Here is a 16,092-nt window from a genome sequence, read left to right as displayed (position 1 = left end):
GAGAGACTCAAATGTTTGCGCCGTGGTGCATGGCGCCTGTAAGAAAGGATGTGGCCGCGATTTTCTCATGTCTAGCGATACGAGCAGACACACATACATACATGCACACAATTTTACAAACAAAAAAGGAAAAGAGAAAATGAGACAAACATCCCTCGTCGCTTTCTTACGATAACGATAATTCATTTATAAGCACATCTCCTGCGCTTCCATCTCCTCCTGCCTTTGACTGCTCTTTTACATATCAATTTTACAGTAACATACATCTTAACAGCCCGAATTTTAAGGAATTAATGTTCGTTCGCTCCACTAACTCTCGCACTCGATCTCCCTAGCTTTCTGTAACTAATGCCATTATCTGGGTAGGTAGTAGAGGTTGGCTTACAATTATAAGACAGACGAGAGGCTCTTAAAAAAGACGGTTACGCATCCTTCACACGCGCTTCAAACCTCCGCCTAATTCGTACACCGATGGGTTCTCCTTACAGTATCATTATACAAGGTAGGCGATGCGAAGAATCCGCAACACCCCCCGTGGGGTGTGCCACTGTTTGGGACACACTGAACACTCAAAACGCACATAATACAATTCCAAATCTCTCTCTCTCTCTCTCTCTCTCTCTCTCTCTCTCTCTCTCTCTCTCTCTCTCTCTCTCTCTCTCCCTCCCTCCCTCCCTCCCTCCCTCTCCCTGCTAATTTTTAACTGCTTCTCGGTTATTCGTGGGAATCGTTAGAATGAAAAACGTGGAACCAGGCGCCAACGGTCTTCGATGGCGCAAGTGAGACGATGTCTGGAAGGGGAGAAAGCCACTGACAGTACCAGAGTGAGCTTACTCTCCTCCCTATATTACCTATCTCCACTAATCAGTCTTGGGTTATATTTATCATTTGTTTTCCCCCTTTTTCCTAAAAGCGTGAGTGTATGAGAGAGAAAGATTGACAATAAAAGAGAGAGAGAGACAAAGAGAAAGAGAGGCAGGGACTCCGAAAAGTCCTAAGAATGCAGCAGCAGGTGCAGTTCGTCGACCACCGATGAATCATCGCTTTCACCGATGATCACATCGTAAGCAACGTCATCATCGGCCAGCAACTCAACGTCCTCCTGGTCAACCAAATCGCCGCTGCCGCTGCCGCCGCCGCCGCCGCTGCTGCTGCTGCTGCTGCTAGTGAACTTGCAACCTTCAGCCGTCGACAACGGAGACGACGACAGTGAGCTGTCCGTGAACGAAGAAACGACTACCTCCACTGCCGGCGAGTCTGGCTGCTCGGAATGCAGCAGCAAGGCTTCCGGTTATTCGCCGAAGATTCTTCTCACTCGCGGATTGATGCGTCGCACGCGGCCACGGCTACTAACGCTGGTCAGCTGAGCGGCATCATCCTCATCCTCAACCTCCTCTTCGTCGTCGTCGTCATCGTCACTCACGGCACCTGCATTACCATTCCGCTGGCGATGAGCTCTGCCTTGCTGCTGCTGATCGCGCTCTCTAGCTCTTAATGCCCTGGCTGAAGTTTCCCTAACATGGTGTCTATTATGTTCAGAAGGTTGCCTTTGCAATACGCTGTGAGCCGATTGAAAAGCTGAGAAACGGTTATTGAGATGCCTGTTGTTGCTGCTGCTGCTGCTGTTACCAGCGCTATCGACCGCCGGATTGCTGCCAAAGGTATCATCGTAGACCATCGGGTGTCGATGCCGTTGTCTCCGCTGAAGACCACCGCTTCCGCCGTCACCGCCGCCGCCGCCGCCGCCATTGTCGTCATCGTCGTCACCGTTCGTCGATCGATCAGCTGCGTCGGTATCGTGCACTGGATTGCTGCTGTTGCCGAACGACTGATGGCGAGAAGGAGGATGATACCGTGATTGATGATGTTGATGATGTTGTTGTTGAAGAGATTGTTGTGGTTGTAGTGATGATGGTGGTGGTGGCTGTTGTCGCTGTGGCCGCTGTGTGGCTGGTCGCTGGTCGACAACAACACTAATACTAGGACTATGGAGGGTGGTACTACCGTAGGAGTGTTGCTGTGCTGCAGACGAATTGGTTGTCTCGGCCCCTGCCGCCGGTACTGGCTGACGGCGCGAACGTTGCCGAATGTTTTCCAACGCGCGCTGAATGTCATCATTCTCCGCATCATCGTCGTCATCGTCGTCGTCGTCTCGATGGTGACGTTGCTGCTGGCGACGGCGCATGGTTCCTGGATTACCGCCTCGTCGCATACTTCGATGGTTGGCACTGCTGTTACTGCCGCTGAGACGATGGTGACGACGATGATGCTGTGCCTGATCCGCATCGTTGGCCCCTTCTTCCTCCTCCGATTGCTCGTTGTACCGGAGGCGCTTCAGTTTGCGTGTCGAACGGCCACTCGATGGTCCAGGCAGCTGCAGATGGTTGGAAAGAAATATAAGAATAAATTAATTATCCGTTCCAGGGTAGATCCGTTCGCACCATTCAACTCACCTCATACTCTTCATCCGATGTATAGCGTTCTTTCCGGCGTGCCCGACTAGCGCTACCCGGAGCCACGATTGCCTGCGATTCTGAGGATTGGGTTTTCTTCGGTGTGCCACGCATTCCACGGTTTGTCGTAGCGGTACCGCCGCTGGTGGCTACCGTTTGCGATCGACTGCCACGTGTTCGCGTTGTGGCGGCGGCCGTTGCAGCAGCCGCAGCTGCCATCACATGGAGCGGTGTGTTATCATCGTCCGAATCACTGCTTTCATCATCCTCGTGTCCTTCTCCGCCCTCATCCTCCTGTTCATCCCCCTCCTCGTGCTCGTCTTCCAGCTCGTGCTGCTCATCATGCGAGGAGGAAACACGCTTTGATCTCCGCTTCGATGACACCGGTCGACGGCTTCGTAGCTGGCGCAAGCCCGGCGCCGCCACTCGCAACGGCACATCATCCTCATCGTCGTCATCGTCGTCATCGTCATCCTCATCATCTTCATCCACATCATTATGGTCATGACGATGATTACGGCGTTGCATGAGATGGTTTCCTCGCCGTGTATGAGTCGCTGGTTCTTCCGACCTCACTAGCAATGACGAGGAGGAGGACAAATGTTCCTGTTGCTGCTCCATCATTACCGTCGCCTGATCGAGCTCGTCCGCGTTGCGCTGATGGCGTGAGAGCATCGTGGTGGAGCTGCGATTGCGTGTCCTGCGCAGGACAGAAGCAACCGTTCCACCGGCTGATACCATCGTACCGGCTCCAACGGTTACGGCGGTGGTGGCTGAGGTCGAAACAACAACTCGGCTTCCCCGACTACTGGTGGTGGCCACAGTGCCACTTATTGACCCAGAAGACGTGGATGGACCTGGTTCTCCGTAGTTGTGATCGACGGTGTGCGGGGGCGGTGTAGCAGCACTCGAGGTGGATGGAGCACCACCATCCGCCAACGTACCGGCGGTACCACGCAAGCGACGACCACGGAGACCCGAAGGACCAGGGCCGGCGGCAACGTCTCCGTTTCTATCCGTTGCCGTCGTGTCCACGGCAAATGAACGACGTGATGATCGTGCCGAAGAATTGTGGTGGTAACTAGCGGATCCACGCTTGCTAATATTGGCCGTCTCCTCTGGACTGTGCTCGTCGTGATCGGACATGACGATCGGTTTGCGGGTACGCATCTGACGGCCAGAGCTACTACCGCCGGCGCCGGTGACACCTATAGCGCGACCCGAACTAGGTCCCGAAGGTTCGTCCTCCTCATCCATTATACGTCGACTACGACTCGTGGTAGCACCAGTGGCGGTTCCATTACCATCATCATCATCATCGTCGTCATCATCTTCATCGTCGTCGTTAGGAGGACCTTCGAGGCTGTCCTCGCTTTTGCCCCATTCAGCTTGTGCCCGCCGTACGCTGCCACGTGTCGAGCGTGGTGGTTCCGCTTCCTCATTGTCCGTGTCCGATACGATTCGCGCCGTCTTGGGACGCTCCTTGTGGTAGCTGTGGTCCGACTCGTACCGACCACGGCTGCGTTTGCTTGGCGGTGGTCCGGCCCCACCTTCCTCGCCGGCTTCGTGATCTTCATCATCATCGTCGTCGTCGTCGTCGTCGTCATCATCTGATGAGGCCATCTGGTTGCGTGCCACTCGTCGAGGACGCTTGTTATTCGCTTGCTGCTTTGGCTTGCTTCCGTCTCGATCGTTCGGTAACGAAGACGAGGAGGGTGGTGATCGATCCGATCCGTTCGCTCCATTCCGGAGGGCACGTGAAGATCCGGCTACAGCCGATGCTGAGGTTACACCGAACAAATCCTGCCGGACGCTAGAACGCGATGGAGCTCCACTAGTGGAGGCACCACCGCCGGTCGTCGCCGAGACACCATTCTTGCGTTTCGTTGTTGAGCTCACCTGCCTCCTACCGCGATGGACCTTCTTCTTTTCCTTCTTCTTCTTTCGCTTGCGAGCCGACGAAGGATTGCCGGTTGGTCGGCGCTTACGTCGCTTGTACGGATCGTACATCTCGCCCGAATCGTAATCGGCCCGATGAGACACCGGCACACCCGTACTATCGTCATCGTCATCATCATCACTATCTGAATCATCGGTCGTTGTGTCGTCGCTCGTGCTAGCATCACTCTCCGTACCGACTGCTGCCTCTTCTTCTTCGTCTTCCTCGTCGTCGTCGAGTGCACGACGGCCACGAAGCGTTCGAGCACGAGACCCCGCCGGTCCCCGTTGGGACGGATCTATCACATTGTGACTCGATGAGGACACACCGTTCGATGATGGTCTACCACGGCGCCTCGACGATACCATAGCGCCTCCGTTGCGCGAACGCTTGCTAACTGCTGAACGGCGGCTACCACCTACGTCCTCATCATCGTCATCGTCGTCGTCGTCATCATCATCATCGTCATCATCTGGACGGCTGGCGGCGGTTCGCGATGAACCGCTACTGCTGTTGAGACCTAACGCAGCTGCTTGAGAGGATCGCTGACGCCTTCCACTGCTACTACTCGGCCCTGGGCCATCCTCCTCCTCATCATCATCGTCGTCGTCGTCATCATCATCATCATCGTGAACTCTACGACGACGTTCAGCCAGTCGGCGACGTTTGGACGAATGAGCGCCAACTGATGACGATGATAGACCATTTGTACCGGATGGTCCGGCGCCCGATTCTTCCTCATACCATCCAGCACTTCTACTGCTACCTGCAGCCGTCGACGGTGCACCACTACCACCGGTCGCGGTACCTCCACCAGTACCACTACGCTTACCGCGTACGGCGGCCTTCCCTCGTCGCCGAGCCGACTTCCAGACGTAGATGATCGGCTTGATGTGAGCTTCGAACAGCGTGCTCAACCGCAGCGTCATCGAGTAGATCTGCAACATGAAAAAACGCGTTAGAACCACGACAAACGATCAACTACTTGAGCTACCCACCCTCGACCGTTTGTTGGTGTTGTAGTTGCGGGAGTTTTGGAAAATCAGCTTCATGTCCTTGTAGAAGTCGAGTGGTGTCTCGTAGTTACCACCGAGCAGATCCTCCTTGATCGTGCGCAGATCCATCGGCGTATCGATGATCTGCAGATAGTCGGGATGCTCGATCGTATCGACGGGTTCGCGGAACGGTTCCGAGTCATCGCACTGCCAGATCATTTCGAGCAGTTCGCGACAATCCACCCGCCAGTCTCCTTCCGGTACTAAGCGACGTGATCTTCGCGACCCACCAGCCGGTGCACGGCGAGCACTAGCTTGGCCCGCGCCACCACTTAGACCGGATGGACCGGCTCCATCTGTACCACCGCCCCTCGTCGAAGATGAGGACGGTCCAGCGGCACGACGGTGAGCTTCCGTTTCTGAGTCGGACGACAAGTACGTGTCCACCAACTGATGGTAAACGGCCGGTACATCGATTTCATTGAGATCACTAAAAGCGAAAGAGACCAAACAGAGCGGTGTCAATGGCGGTTTAGAAGAAATGGCGATCGTCCATCATCACCGGGGAGGAACTTACCTTAAAATGCGCAGACAGAGATCGGTAATGATGCGTGCGTTGCGCACGATCGTGCTGTGTGATTCGTTGAACTTCTCCGCGTTGGTCGCCAGATAACGCACATCGAACTGGGCCGAGGTGACGCGACGGTAGAACCGATTCTCGAAGCGTGACTTGATCGTGTTCAGATCGATCGGATACTCCACGACGAAGGCGTACTCCGGGTAAAGGTTAAGATCGACCGGTGCGAGGAAGAGATCGGCGATCGCCAGGCCCATCACCTGTTCGAGCCCAGCGATGATACGCCGACACGAGCCATCCCGATCCCCCCGTGGCCACTCTTCGGCTTTCGGCTGGTAAAGCGTGGCCTGCAGTTCCTCCGGTAACACCGGCACTGCACCACCGACTTCCTCCGGTTGCCGGCTCTCGTCTACCGGTTCCAGATCCCACGGGCTCATCAGTTCGTACTCACCATTGTCCCACCGCACCCGGAAGCACATAAAATGCGAATCCGGAAAGTCGGGAGACAGCTGGTTGCGCGATTCGATTGCACCGGTCCACCAGACGTCTTCGATCATGCACCGGAATCGATCGCCCGGGCCCCAATTCCGACCGACCGAAGTGTCGAACGTTTGCCGCAACACCAGGAAGTCGAGCACGTCCGGCATGTCGTGATACTTGATGGCGAACGAGCGCCCCGTCAGTTCACCCTCCTCCGTGATGATGGCCAGCTTCAGGCAGCACAACCGGGGTGGCCGAATTTCGTACTTGATGCCAATCACCTTACACAGCTCGTGCTCCTGGATCTCCATCGTGGCCCATGGTTCGCTCCGATTGCCCAAAGCGTACACCGTCTTCGTCCGTACCGCCTCGAGATACCGCTGGTGACCCTGCCGGAAGTACACGACCTCATCGCCCATCTGCGGATAGTACGGAGCTTTCCGCGGTATCACCTCCGATAGCCATTCCGGTGGCCGGAACTGTTCCGGTATTTCGCCATCGCGCGTCAACGGAATCTTGCGCACCTTGGTCGATCGACGGCCACCACCCTGACCGGCGGCACCACTAGGACCGGGTGCTGACGCGGCCGCCGCTGCCGCGCCTCCCGCACTACTTGGTCCCGGTTGATCGGGATCGGGCGGTGAGTACGCTCGGCGTTGCACGTGCTTGCGTTTGGAGCGTTTCGGTGGTTCCAGATTGCGACCCGGTTCGTGCGCGACCCAATCCGAGTAGTCCGAGCTCTGCGAATCACTCGTACTCGAACCGGACAAATCCAGCTCTTCCTCGATCGCCGTTGAATCGTCGTCGCTGTTGCTCGGTTCCGACGAGGACGAATCGTTCTGGTCCTCCGCTTCATGATCGTCGTCATCCTCTTCCGGCTCAGGCCGAGGTTCATTTTCTCGAACAGCACGCGTCCGATAAGCAGGGGCCGGGCCACCGCCCGGTGCCGCATCTCCTGCAGCAACTGCGGCCGCTGCCGCCCGTCGCGCAGTACGGTTGCCAGCACCACCACGACCTCCCGCTCTCCTGCCTCCCGAGGGGCCTCCTCCGTTCATGGCGTGACCCAGCGAGGAGCTGGCATTGTTGGCAGTGTTAATCATCACCGGCCGGCGTCTCATCTCGCGCCGGTACACCTCCTGTTCCTGGACGCCCGCCCCATACACACGCTGCTTGAGTGACAGCATCGACGAGTAGCTCATCGGTCGGACATACTGTCGCCGGTGAAATTTGTAACCGGCACTTTCCTGTTCTGTCGCTGCTGCTGCTGCTGCTGCTCCCTGGGCCTGGGCGTTCCAATTGCCACCCGCTGAACCGAGACGTGGTGCTTGCGGAGGTCCAGCAGCTGCATTACGCCCAGCACCAGCTGGAGCATTTCTTGCACCACCCTGACCGGAACCAACGGAGTTCGTTCGGCGTCGCTCGTTCGCACCAACGAGCCCTTGCGGTAACGGCACCGGTTGCTCTCGATTCTCTTCCTCTCCTCTGGCGGCAGCTGCACCTGCCGCAGCTCCTGCGGCACCTTGACGGTTCGCTAGCGCTTCGATCAAGCGGTCAATGTTGGAGTACGCTCCACCGGCGGCCAACGGATCGACCGGTTGCTGCTGTGGTTGTTGTTGTGGTTGCTGCGGTTGCTCGATACCGACACCACCACCATTGCCGACGGTAATGTTCGGTATCAGCTGATCGGTGGGACAATTCTCCCGGCCCGGTACCAGTCGCTGCAGCGCCGGCGGATACGGATTACCGTCGATATCGACGAGGAACGGTGGTGGCATTAGGTGGGGCATCGTTTGCGTCTGTTCGTCCATCACGTGCAGCGCCGAATCACGTATCAGCGGCCGGTAATCGGTGTGAAAGAATAGCTCGAGCGGCAGCTGCTTCAACTTCTCATGTCCCGCACCGTAGCCAAACATCAGTATGTGACCGTCGGAATCGGTGGCCGCAATCATCATACCATCCGGGGACCACTTTGCATCGTAGATGCCACTCTCCCAGGCGTCGTTAATGCGGTTCACAAAGCTAGCGATCGAAACACCGGCCACGATATCCCAGATGAAGAGATGACCATCATGACCAGCCGACAGCAGTACACCCGAGTCTGTTTGGTGCGATTCGAGCACATAGATCTCCTTCGTGTGGCCACGTAGCACCCGATGTAGTCGACCGTTGTGTGAGTTCCACACCTTGATCGTGTGATCGTTCACTGCCGTAATAACCCATTTGTCCGTGTTGTCCCAGGACACCATCGTCACCTTTAGCTTCACGTTGTCGTCTGGATTGACCGGTGGACAACTAGGCAACCGGTCCGCCATATTCAGTCGCACTGACTTCCACTGCTGCGATTCAAAGTGCCACACGAGCGCCGTTCCGTCCTTGCTGCCAGAAACGAACCGCAGACCGGCGTGTGCCCACTGGATCGAATCCACCGTATCACCGTGTGATTCGGTTTCGAGGATCCGTTTCGGTCCGTCCTCCGACATCAGGTAAACGCGCACGTGATGATCGGCCGAACCGGCCGCCAGGAAGATACCGCCCGGTGAAAACGATCCACAAATCATCTGTGCCTGGCCGGGCCGGATCTTCTCGTGGTACGAGGTCGGTTTCGAGCAGAACGTCGTCTTGCCACCGCGCGTACTGTACTCCCAGAACGCCACCGAACCGTCCGTGCTGGTCGTGACAAGATAGCGCAGATCCGTTTTGGGCGATGGGCAGAAATTAACCGACGTGATCATGCCCGTGTGACCAGACAGAACCGCGATCGGACCACCATACTGGAGGTCCCAGACGCGCAGGATACGATCCAACGAACCGGCCGCTAGCATCGTGTTGTCGAGATTGATGGCAATGTCAGTGATTTCGGCCGAAGCACCGCGGAACGTGGCCAGTAACCGTCCATCGATGGCGCTCCACAGCTTCACGAGAAAATCGTCCGCCCCAGTGATGATGTACTTGCCCGTACGATCGAACAGCACACAGTAGACGGCCGACAGGTGGCCAAGCGTGCGGCGCTGCAATGTCTGCTTCGCGTAAAACGATGGCGGTATGGCCTGGCGGCGGAGTAGTGGCCCCGCGCTCTCACGCCCATACAGCACCCGTACCAGGTTCTGCGTGTTGTTCCGATTGACCACATCGCCAAGTGGACGATCGTGCAGGCGGGTATAATAGTCAACGAGCTGGCGAGGCCGCGAGACAGACTCCTTGGTGCGCAGCAAACTTTGCCGGCCCGCACCGAGCGCCGTCAGTACGCCGGAAATGGCCGGTGGTAGCTCCTTGTCGAGCAGCGGTCCAACGCGGCTGCATATCTCTAGCAAATGCTGCGGTCCAATGTGAGGATACTTTCGTTCCTAAAACGGAAAAGCGACATAGAATGAATTAGTTTACAGCCAAAAAGGAGATGGTTTGTTTGCGATTTCCTTTGCCGAAGAGGAACCTCCCGGATCGACAGCGTTTCATCGATTCTCTCACCGTAACTCACTACCGGGGTCATATATGTATACACACGCACACACCCGCGAAATTCAACTCACCATGAGTGCTGTGAGTGCCCTGTATGCGCTGTGTGTGTTGGTATCGGCAGCCTTCGCCATAGAATGATGAAATTCGAAAAAAGCAGCAAGCGAAGAACGGCAGCGATGAAGCCCCGTCCGTCGTCCTGCACTCTTCCCCCGATATTTATCGGATTAAAAAATCATTGAAATCTGATTTAGCGAATGCGCTGCTCTCACGAAGAATGTTCAGTGATCGAAAATGAAGATTTCTTCATTCATGGATTCCTTTCCTCGGGTTTTACGATGATCATTGTCGCGCGGTTTTGGCGCACGCGATCGAGAGGTACCGATATTTTGTAAACAAACTCCGGTGGCATTTGTTTTGATGCAATCGTATCGATGGCTCCGAGGGGCCAGGGGAGGTGGGGTGATAGGTAGCGGCCCACACTGTTAACCGACATCGAGCACCAGAGTCAGGTGAAGGAGTCGCAAGAAAACCTTTTTCCGTCCGCGAGAAACAATTTGTGTGCAGAAGCACGATGATGTTGTCTCGATTTAATTCTAGCTCTTGTAACGGCTGCTATGTTTTTCTCGTTTACAACCCCCTGCGCCATACGGCTTGACTCATCCGCACGTAAGCACAAAGCAGGCGCCCCCAGAAGAGAGTTGGCTTTTGCGCCGATGCCGCTGATGGTGTGTGTGCGAGCGTGTGAGACGATACCACAGCCGCAGCACAGGCAGCGGGTTTTATTGCCTGCTAAAATGGCGTCGTCGCTGAAACCGTTTTGTTCGACGAACAGATTTCACAGCACAAAAAGTCAGAAAGATGAAATAATTTAAATTTACTTTTTGATTCTCAAAAAGTATTCCATCCAGCGGTACGGATAAAGTTTACGAACCACGAGTGGTCAATTTTAAAACTGCCATATCGTACATCTTTTCCGGTACAATTATACAATTTCGACTCAAAATTGCACAAAAATTGGAAATAAACTATATAAACACAACAATTAACGGAATTGATTGCATCGCGAATGTGTGGTAACTCTCGCTTGCTGCTCGCGCACGGCTTGCTGCTGTTGCGAGAGCGAGACGTACCGATTCGCTGTCGACGCGGAACAAAGGCAAAACAGCAGGCGACGCAAGGTGGAAGGTAAGTGGCGGAGATTCCTCCGTCCGTAGCCACCGCGGTCAAACACGGATTGCTCGCGGACACCACGGATAGACACCAAAGCGTCCTCTGATTCCCCGTCTCTTCCACACAGTCTGCTACCACTCATCTTCCGAAGAAGCACAAAGAAAAACCAACATGGCGGCTGCTGGTACCGGGGACCGTAATTCCGTCGGATGTTCCGGATTCTCTGGTCATCGGATCGGAACACCGGGAACCTTCACTGGTGGCCGCGGCTCAATCCGTTGCCGCTGGGCCAAATTTTACTCAAAATGATTGATTTTTTATTTTTATCAAAAAGATAAAAATAAAGAAACTCTTCTTCATCGGAACATTTCCGGAACATGGTTCCACGAAAACCGTCGGACCGACATCCGGAAGGTTCCAACCCGGATTACGACCTTCAAATTGGTCCTCGACACAACGGTGCGCACACGAGAGATCTCCGTCGCCGTCGCCACCGTGAGTGCACACGGGGCCAATACCAACACAGAACCGGTTGCTCAGCGCACCACCTCAGCGTGTGAGTGTGAAGTGACCTCCGGTCCGCCCGGGAGGCCACTCTACCGGAAGTGTCCTCATTTACGATGCCCAATTCTTCGCCCAATGTTATACTTTGGCCAAATATTCTACACCAACTTACCACTTCTGATAACGTTTGTCGATGCTCCTGACCGGTCCAGTCCAGGCGACGGGGGAAAAGCTGCAGGTCACCAACCAGCATTCGAGGCCAATTCCGTACAGCAGCACAATGATGAGGCGGCAGCGGAAGAGGAAAAATCAAAACAAAAACAAATCAGCAACCTTACAGTCAATGAACTTTACACTTGTGGATGGATGAAAGGGGGAGGGGATGAGGAGAAGGAGGGTCGAGGGAAGGGTAAGCACGGCCGCACACAAGGGAGCCACGCGAGTAAGCAGTAACGAGGCATCGTCAACGCGAGTGCGAGCGAGAGCAAAAGGCAAGAATAAGAAAGAATAAAAAAGAAGTAAAAGGTATCGAGCCAGACATGCGGTAGACAGCGTCTCTTCCTCCCTGTCCACCGCATGCATCATGCACCGGGCAACCCCCCATCCCCAATTATACTCTTGCTTTCATTGATTGAATTCAGAGGAAAAACGGTACCCCAGCACCCCCTCTCCGCCTTGGCTAGCATTTCTGAAACATTTGCCCAACTCTAAACTAGGCCAAGGTCAAGGTCGACCAGACGTAGACCAAAAAGGCGGGATTCCAACGTGTGTCGTCATCACTGGCTGGCTAGCTGGCTCTGACGTTTTGCCTACCAAAGTCCGACAACAACACACACTTTGGCACCAGGGAACGGCCCAGGGAATCTACAGAGAAGGGTGGGAATGAGGTTAGGAGGAGGCGGTGATGAGTAATGCCGGTAAAACTCGGTCCGATTGAAAGCACGTGCTCGCGATTACTAGCCCGTGGTGCCGATGACGACAAAACCATCGAAGGCACCATCGAGTTGTTAGAGCGTGGCAACTACACTCGGAAACGGACTCGAACTACTCGATGGTTTGATTTTTTATGAATTGAAATCGCAACCTCGAAAAATGTCTTTTCAAGTGAGACAATTTCTTTTTCGAAGGGAAAAAAAGGGTGGAAAACATTTTTATGTTTTTAATCGTTAATCGACACGAGGCGGCGGATCTCGGGGCCTTCGTCGACCCCGACGGTGGCAGTTTGGCTGAGCACTCCCATCTCGCTTTCACCACCGATCTAGCAACCTAAGCCAAAGCAGGATAGGGTACCCGTCGGATCTCTCATCGCTGCACGGGGTAACTCACAATCGGCAATATGGATGTGGAAAGAGGGAACGATTTTGCTTGGACGGTAGAGACAATGACAAACGACAACAAAACGACTCATCGCTGCTGCTGGAACTTACGTCTAATTTTTCCAATTCCTGCACCAGAACCTGCATTGAAGCGAGAGAAAGAGAGAGATGGAAACAAAAACACAAACGGTCAGAGAAGCTGTGATCATCGGTCGCATCGGGAGGGGCTTGGCTTACCTTTCCCGCTTCCTGTAGCGGTCCATTGGAGAGAAATTTCGCGATCAAAAAGTACAATTCTGTGGGCGAAAGGCGAAACCGAAAGTCGTTAAAAGATTTTCAGCGACGATGGTCGGAGTTAAAAAGCAATATCCAGCGCAGCAGCAGCAGCAATGACGGCAAAATTCGGTCGATTCACTCATACACCCAACGGGGGGTCGAACGCCCTGCTGCCTGCTGATGGGTGCTTCTTGAGCAGCGCGACCGAGTCCGTGGAATTGGCCACTTAAAATGCGTTTTCCGCACAGTTTCCCTACCTGGAACGGGGATGTTGCTCTTCACAAGGCTTCTTTCTTCCATTTTCACACACGTTTGCTCACTCAAATCAGGCGGAACTTATCGAAAAGTGCATTTTTCCACGCACCTAAAACTGAACACATCCGCCATTACTTAACGCCTGAGCTCGAATACAGCGATGAGCGACCGCGGTGCGTGCCCTGAGTTCCTCGGGGCACTCACAACCAGCAAACACCGTCGCACTCACACACACTCGTCTTTCTGCGTTTCGTCGATTCATCGATTCTACCCCCGAGCGCAGGGCGAACACTTGTAAATGGACCTTTGATTAACCCCGTTTAACGAGCGTTTTTAAGGTAAACTGCATGCCATTTCGCAACAGGTTAATTTTGGTTGAGCGAAGAAAAACGCGGAACCTCACGTTCGGTAAGTTTACACGTCCTATCGCTTGTCTGTTTGCGTCCGTGCGACAACAGGCCGGTTTACGTACACACACACACACACACACACACACACACACACACACACACACACACACTAACCACTGTGTAAGTGTGTGTGCGTAAGGTGTCTTTACTATACAGGTGGAGTCATAGCACTTTTTGTACTGCCATATTGGATTTAATTTTTACACTTGGGAAGCTGATCACCAAGAAAGTGTGCGTTTGGTGATAAGAAATTCTGGAATAATTCAATGGTTTTATCAGGCATAGCATCTGCTTTCACTCCTTTGCGAATGTCATGATTTTCTATCATTTTTATAAAAGCCACGAGGCAGTTTACTATACTACACTCCACTCGTATACTGAAGACACCCTGGGTCTTTTTTTCAAAACAATCCGCTGTCATGTGAGCTCCAAATCGACAAAAACCAGCTCAGCTCAAGCCCCTCGGATTCGAATTCCAAGTTCGGCTCAATGGGACAAAATAGTAATTCCTGCAACTAATAGGTGGTCCTGGTTAAAGCGTGCATTGCGTGTTTGTGACTCCATTTTAGGTCCACCAACAGCCATGGCACCGAACGGCACTGTTGCGGCGACGACGACGTCGGCTCCATCATCACCATCGCCGACGACGTGGGTACGGGAGAGTAATCTGCTGTGGTACCACCGGTGGGTGATCCGGGTACTTCGGGCGGGTCCTATACCGGCGCACGTGGCCTTCATCATGGACGGTAACAGGCGGTACGCGAAGAAAGCCAACATCGCCAAGGCGGAAGGCCATTCGGCCGGGTTTGAGAAGCTGTCCGAGACGCTGCAGTGGTGCCTGGAGGTCGGCATCAGCGAGGTCACCGTGTACGCGTTCAGCATCGAGAACTTCAAGCGCACACAGGACGAAGTGGATGGACTGATGGACCTGGCGCGAGAAAAATTCCAGCGACTACTGGCTGAGCGCGACAAGCTGCACGAACGGGGTATCTGCATCCGGATCATCGGTAACTGGGATCTACTTGCGGACGACATTCAGCGCAGCATCGCCGAGGCAGTACTGCTGACGAAACACAACCGCAAGGCCACGTTGAACGTGGCGTTCGCGTACACGTCGCGGGATGAGATGACACATTCCATACGTACCGTCGCCCAGGGTATCAGTGATGGGCGGCTGGAGCCGGGAGACGTTAACGAGGAGCTGCTGACGCGCTGCCTCTACACTAAGTATTCGGCCGAACCGGACCTGCTGGTGCGGACATCGGGCGAGGTGCGACTGAGCGACTTTCTGCTCTGGCAGTCAACCAGCACCGTCATGTACTTTACGGAAACGCTTTGGCCCGAGTTTACCATCTGGCATCTGTTTGGGGCCGTCTTCTACTATCAACGGTATCGGTGGCGAATGCAGGATATCCGTCGGTCACTCGACAGTTTCACCATCGATGCAGCCTGCTCGGATGACGCTACGGAGGGTGCTTGCGTTGAGCGCAAAGAGCGAATAGGACGGTTCCTGGAGCACATTGAGCAGGAGGAAGAGAAGCAACTCAGGCGGCTAGTTCGAGGGATGGCGATCAAGTGAAGAACGGGTGCGATCCTAGGTATCGATCGCTAAATAGCTTTAGCATACACACACACACAGCTGAACCAGCCAAGTGGGATCGGTGCGTACGTACGATAAATCAGGTCAATGTTTACGCGTTCGCAAAGCAATGCTGTCTAGTAGGCTACGGTTTGGGTATCGACCGGATCCGAGGGGCATTTTCCTTTTGGAATCTTTACTCTGTTGGGTAGTAGCAAATGTTAACTAAATGCATTAGTTAGTCGTTAGGGAATGAATCAAGAAAGACAACACTGTACTGTACTTTACTGTAATTCTTCAAAAATGCCGCATGCGGTTCTTCACGTGGTGCAATCATCCATCCCATCTATGCCGTTTGTCGTGGAGTGTAAATAGGTAACAATCTTCCTCTACTTCACTATACCATTTCGGCCAGCCAGGAAAACGTGATGAAGATCCCGGTGTACGCCTCTAGGAATGAATTGGTGTAATAAAGCATGATATATTAAAATCAAAACTAAATTTAGCGTGATCGGATTTGATAAGGAACACACCAGGTTCACCAATGGATTTGCTATTTACGCACAATTTATTCAGCTGCTACCATGTTTTCTCGATTTTTTTTTTCTATTTCTGGATGAGACATCTAACGACCCTCATCATCAACGGTAATCACTTACTTACAAATAATGCCTTATGAGTT

General features: G+C 54.0%; 2 protein-coding genes across 3 annotated transcripts; one reads left to right on the top strand and one right to left on the bottom strand.

The window, feature by feature from the left end:
• Positions 1–158: 158 nt before the first annotated feature.
• Positions 159–13,827, bottom strand: LOC125948993 (bromodomain and WD repeat-containing protein 3). Of its 2 annotated transcripts, XM_049675631.1 has the most exons (9): positions 13,424–13,827; positions 13,128–13,186; positions 13,002–13,031; positions 11,747–11,806; positions 5,965–9,788; positions 5,391–5,877; positions 2,454–5,330; positions 2,005–2,374; positions 1,636–1,828 (listed from the first exon to the last, which is right to left on the bottom strand). In XM_049675631.1, the coding sequence occupies exons 1-9, from the start codon at positions 13,464–13,466 to the stop codon at positions 1,782–1,784; spliced, it is 7,797 nt and encodes a 2,598-aa protein (XP_049531588.1). In that variant the 5' UTR covers positions 13,467–13,827; the 3' UTR covers positions 1,636–1,781. The 2 variants fall into 2 exon arrangements, with proteins under 2 accessions (XP_049531587.1, XP_049531588.1); XM_049675630.1 differs by having other exon boundaries at positions 159–2,374.
• Positions 13,828–14,258: 431 nt separating this feature from the next.
• Positions 14,259–15,899, top strand: LOC125949047 (dehydrodolichyl diphosphate synthase complex subunit DHDDS). The gene has a single exon (XM_049675735.1). The coding sequence runs from the start codon at positions 14,415–14,417 to the stop codon at positions 15,408–15,410; it is 996 nt and encodes a 331-aa protein (XP_049531692.1). The 5' UTR covers positions 14,259–14,414; the 3' UTR covers positions 15,411–15,899.
• The last annotated feature ends 193 nt before the right edge of the window (positions 15,900–16,092 follow it).

Source organism: Anopheles darlingi, chromosome 2, assembly GCF_943734745.1.
Source record: "Anopheles darlingi chromosome 2, idAnoDarlMG_H_01, whole genome shotgun sequence".
In the NCBI taxonomy this organism is placed as follows: Eukaryota; Metazoa; Arthropoda; class Insecta; order Diptera; family Culicidae; genus Anopheles; species Anopheles darlingi.
Note: the sequence above shows the minus strand (reverse complement) of the source record. Positions and strands in the feature narration are given on the sequence as shown.